Source organism: Gadus chalcogrammus, chromosome 7, assembly GCF_026213295.1.
Source record: "Gadus chalcogrammus isolate NIFS_2021 chromosome 7, NIFS_Gcha_1.0, whole genome shotgun sequence".
Lineage (NCBI taxonomy): Eukaryota > Metazoa > Chordata > Actinopteri > Gadiformes > Gadidae > Gadus > Gadus chalcogrammus.
In genome coordinates, this window is record NC_079418.1 from 14,902,300 (window position 1) to 14,906,812 (window position 4,513).

A 4,513-nucleotide genomic window follows, 5' to 3' on the forward strand; every position below is an offset into this window, starting at 1 on the left:
ACCTAACAACACTGCAGCGTTTTGGAGAAGCTAAGCTACCAGCACTGTTGGGTGGAGAAGCTAAGCTACCAGCACTGTGGTAAAATCTAAGCTAACAGCACTGTGGTGTGTTGAAGCTTAGCTCCCAGCACTGTGCAGTACTGAAGCTCTGCAAATAATAATGCTGTGCATTTTAGCTGTTGGATCTTGACGCTTCGCTAACAGCACTGTGGTGTGTGAAGTTAGGCTAGCAGCGCTGTGCTGAAGCTAAGCTTTGTTGGTGTCTAAATGAATAACATTCAACCCAGTGGGTAGTTTGGGGAAGAACATCCAGTCCCCTGGAGAGCACTGTGCTAGGGTATGAACTAGCTCAAACCAACTTTGCATCGTTGGGGATGTGTGTCTTGCAGCGTGTTCCTGATAGCAGATGGATTTTGAGGTTGAGTACATGTGCGTACACGGATGTTTGTGTGGTATATGTGTGTGTTTATATCTGTGTGTATGTGATTATCTATTACAAGATAGCGTGTTTGAGTGTGTCCAACTCTGTGTGCATGTTTTTTTTGTGTGTGTGTGTGTGTGTGTGTGTGTGTGTGTGTGTGTGTGTGTGTGTGTGTGTGTGTGTGTGTGTGTGTGTGTGTGTGTGTGTGTGTGTGTACATGTGTGTGTGTGTACATGTGTGTGTTTGTGTGTGTTAGTGTGTGTGTGTGTGTGTGTGTGTGTGTGTGTGTGTGTGTGTGTGTGTGTGTGTGTGTGTGTGTGTGTGTGTGTGTGTGTGTGTGTGTGTGTGTGTGTGTGTGGTTCTGGTTAGAGAGCAGAGGGGCTATGCTGCAGGCCAGGGAGGCAGCGGTTGCTCCAGACCGCCACACAGCTGTTTCTCGTTCTTTCTCCCTCTCTGTGAGAATCAACCGGGGGGGGGGGGGGGGGGGGGGGGGGGGGATGGGGGGGTAGAGGAGGAGAGAGCAACCCAGTTACTCCCCCGGCCACGTCTCAAGCCCCCCCTAACCCTAACCCTAACCCTAGCCCCCCCTGTATCCAACGTTCCCACGCACCCATCTCTCTTCTCTCGGGAGGCATGCAGAAATTGAGCTTACATCTTACACCCCCAAATATAATTTCAGCGGTTTTTCTTGGTTTTTTTCTTCTTTTATAAATAATTCCTTGCAATATTTTGTAAATGAGCATAAATGATTCAAATGGTCAGTCACGGTCGCCAAGGTGCGAGTCTGTGGGTTCGGGTTCAGAAAACGCGTCTTTTCGTCCACACTAAGACTTCGGATCCAGACAAAGCCCTCCTAGTCAGTCTCTCCTCTCTCGCTCTCCCCACCCCCGCCCTGATCTGGAAGAGAGGCTGAGGGGCAGATGGAGAGGAGGAAGAGGAGGAGGAAGAGGAGGAGGAGGAGGAGGAGGAGGAGGAGGAGATGAGAACGCCAGCCGATGTAGAAAGAGGATGGACAGGGAGGACGTTTATTAAAGCCTATCTGTTGGTCGCAGTCCCGTGTCTGGCGTTGGTGGGCTGGAGGGGTGAGGGGTGTGTTCTGAGAAATAGGGGCTAGTGGGGCTGAGTATCTAGTGCGAGTCGTTGGGGAAGAGGAGGCGGATGGAGAACAGAGGGAGGGAGTCCAGGTCTGAACAATGTGTTCCTGCCCGGGGGCGAGGAAGCCATCTTGGATTTGACCCTCTCCACTTCCTGTCCCAGTACACGTCCTGAAATCTCTATCAGATGTATCACCCCCTCTTTGTATGTCTCTGTACTTATTTTACATATCTTTTCTCTCCCTCTCTCCCTCTCTTATTCTATGGTTTCGGTCGGGCTCCATTCTCCCTGACTCCTCCTCTCTCTCCTCTCTTTGATCATCTGCATGTGTGGGTCAGGGGCCGGCTGTGAGGACGTGATAGGAGGGGTTTCGGTCAAGGTAGGGTGGCGGCCGGGCGGGAGGTATCGGTATTGGGGAGGCGGTTCGCGGGGCGGATGGCGGAGGTTGAGGGGCCCATTGTCATCACAGCCTCTCTCGGGTGGGGATCCAGATGTAGGGCCCTGACTGCTCCTCGATCACCGTCTTCACCTTGTGGTAGACCTCTTCAAAGCTGTCCCCGTCCACCACGGCTGGAGGAAGGGTCCACGTGCCACGCCGCGGAGAGAGAGTGAGGGAGGGGGGGGAAATAGATGGAGGGATGGAGGACGGAAACGGAGCGGCGACGGACGAGTGAGTGAGAAGAAGCGACGGGAGGGAAAGACAGGTTGGATAGAAGAATCGGGAAAAAAAAAGGAGAAATGTCAGATCAAGAGATACAGTTTAGAAGTTCAGAATTGTAAATGCATTGAAGGGAGAACCGATCGAGATGAATCGGCTCGCGTTGCAGGGCTTTCCAGGGAACAGATTTAGATGAAAAACAAAGAGGATGCTGGGTGGATTTTCAGAGTGACAGCCAGGACCAGAGGACCAGATAGTGAGAACAGAGGCGCGCTGGAGGCGCGTGTGTATATGAAACAATGGGGGCACATCTGTCATACTCTCTCGCTCGCGTGAGATTGACAAGAGGCCTCTGGGTGGTCTAGAAGCTGCCAACGTGCCAAGTCCTTCTCTATTCAACAGACCCCCGCCCACCCTGGTGAAACAACTCCAAACAAGGATTTCAAACGGTGCCTACACCAACTCATACATATGTACACTCAGACACAGACACATACACACACGCCATGTCGCTACCATTTACACACTGATGGGTATTCGCCAAAGAACAAGACATCAACAACATCTCAGGAGACAACATCATTAATGCACACGAGCATGAGAAACAGAATACACGTTGTTCCCTGTTTCTTAGTTTCTTGGAGGGCGTGTGTGTGTGTGTGTGTGTGTGTGTGTGTGTGTGTGTGTGTGTGTGTGTGTGTGTGTGTGTGTGTGTGTGTGTGTGTGTGTGTGTGTGTGTGTGTGTGTGTGTGTGTGCGTGTGTGTGTGTGTTGGGAGGGGTTACCTGAGAAGCACTCCAGGAAGTCCTGTTCCAGTTTCAGGGCGCGGTCCATTCCCTTCCTGGCCTGCTCCTCCGTCAGACGGGTGTTGATCTCACTGGGAGAACAACAGACAAATGCAAAGTCAGTACTCAAGCATCATAGTGATCAAATATAATTGTGTTGTCCTAGTGAGACATCAGCGCACACAAGCGTTTCATTTTATTTCGCTCAGAGTTAATGTTAATGTTGTTTTCGAACGAACCGTCACTGTGCAACCATATTTAATTCTAGTCAAAGTCATCAATATTCATTGTGTTGTTGTATTAAGTCATTAGTATGCAAACATATTTTATTCTAGGCCTAATCAGCAATATTAATTTTTTTGTGATGTTGTGATTAATATGCAAAAATGTGTAATTGTAGACAGGCTCATCAGAGTGATTTTTATCTTGGTATAATTCATCAGTACACAACCCTGTCACCAATACACATTGTATTGTAGTCGTAAAAATGCGTGTCTGGGATTAATGAAGTTGTATTTTCTTTTTTATTTCTTTTTTATTGCCAGGCAGTCTTGTTTGCGTGCCTTCAGATTCAGAATACTTTCTGTCACAATGTCTCTGCTCAGGACAGAAAGAACTACGAATTATGAGGATATAATAAATACAAATAATACACAAACGCAAAATTGCATTGTGGCAGTAGAAAATAAAAGACAAATATAAAACATATACACAGAATTGTCGATACAAATATATATACTGTATAGATACATAAACGTCAAAGATAGAACTGTGCCTGACCTGTTTGACCCTGACCCGTTCTGTTTAGACCTGATCCACCTAGTGGCCATTTTGGTTAGTTGCCCCAAAGTTTCCCCAAAGAACCCAGGGTTCCAACCCAGCTAACCCATATGGATCTACGTGGGGTTGGGGTGTGTAGTTCGTTGACTCAGAGTGTGTACATACAGGACGTTCTCCAGGGACTTGGGCCGGACGAAGATGGCGATTGGGTGGAGCTGGGCGGCCTGCAGCCTGCGCACCGCGTTGGCCGACACGTCCAGGATGCAGTGCTTACCCTGCTGCTCACACACACACACACACACACACACACACACACACACACAGAACACCGTCACCCCCCCATACCTCATACTGATGTATGTGTGTGTGTGTGTGTGTGTGTGTGTGTGTGTGGGGAGGGCAGGATGGTATAGGAGTTAGGGTGTTTGAATCCCAGCAGAAAGGTTCTGGACTCAAATCCCTCAAAATATCCCTATTATTAGCTCAATTAATTAATTAAGCATGTGCGTGGGTATGAGTGTCTATGCACGCATTTGTTTTATTTGTGTGTTCATGTGTGTTTGGGTGTGTGCGTAAGAAGAGCCATACGTCTTGTGCTCTCGTGTTTCATTGTTTCTGGGGCATGCTGGGTAGTGGCGGGCTCTCTGTGGGCGGTCCTACCTGCTCGGCCACCTCCCGGACGCTCTGCACGCTGGTGCCGTACAGGTGGCTGTTGTACTGGCCGGCCTCGATGAAGCGGTGGCTCTGGATGTCCTTCTCCATCTGTTCCCTTGAC

At 49.2% G+C, this 4,513-nt stretch overlaps 1 protein-coding gene across 1 annotated transcript in view; it reads right to left on the minus strand.

Moving 5' to 3' along the window:
* Positions 1–1,760: 1,760 nt before the first annotated feature.
* The window catches only part of LOC130385811 (disks large homolog 4), a 73,003-nt gene continuing 70,250 nt past the window's right edge, over positions 1,761–4,513 (minus strand). The window contains exons 18-21 of the mRNA XM_056594517.1: positions 4,399–4,513; positions 3,904–4,016; positions 2,959–3,050; positions 1,761–2,086 (exon numbers count right to left, since the gene is read on the minus strand). The exon at positions 4,399–4,513 is cut by the window's right edge and continues 58 nt beyond it. Coding sequence (XP_056450492.1) covers positions 1,980–2,086; positions 2,959–3,050; positions 3,904–4,016; positions 4,399–4,513 — 427 coding nt within the window. The 3' untranslated portion in view covers positions 1,761–1,979. The remainder of the gene's footprint in view (positions 2,087–2,958; positions 3,051–3,903; positions 4,017–4,398) is intronic.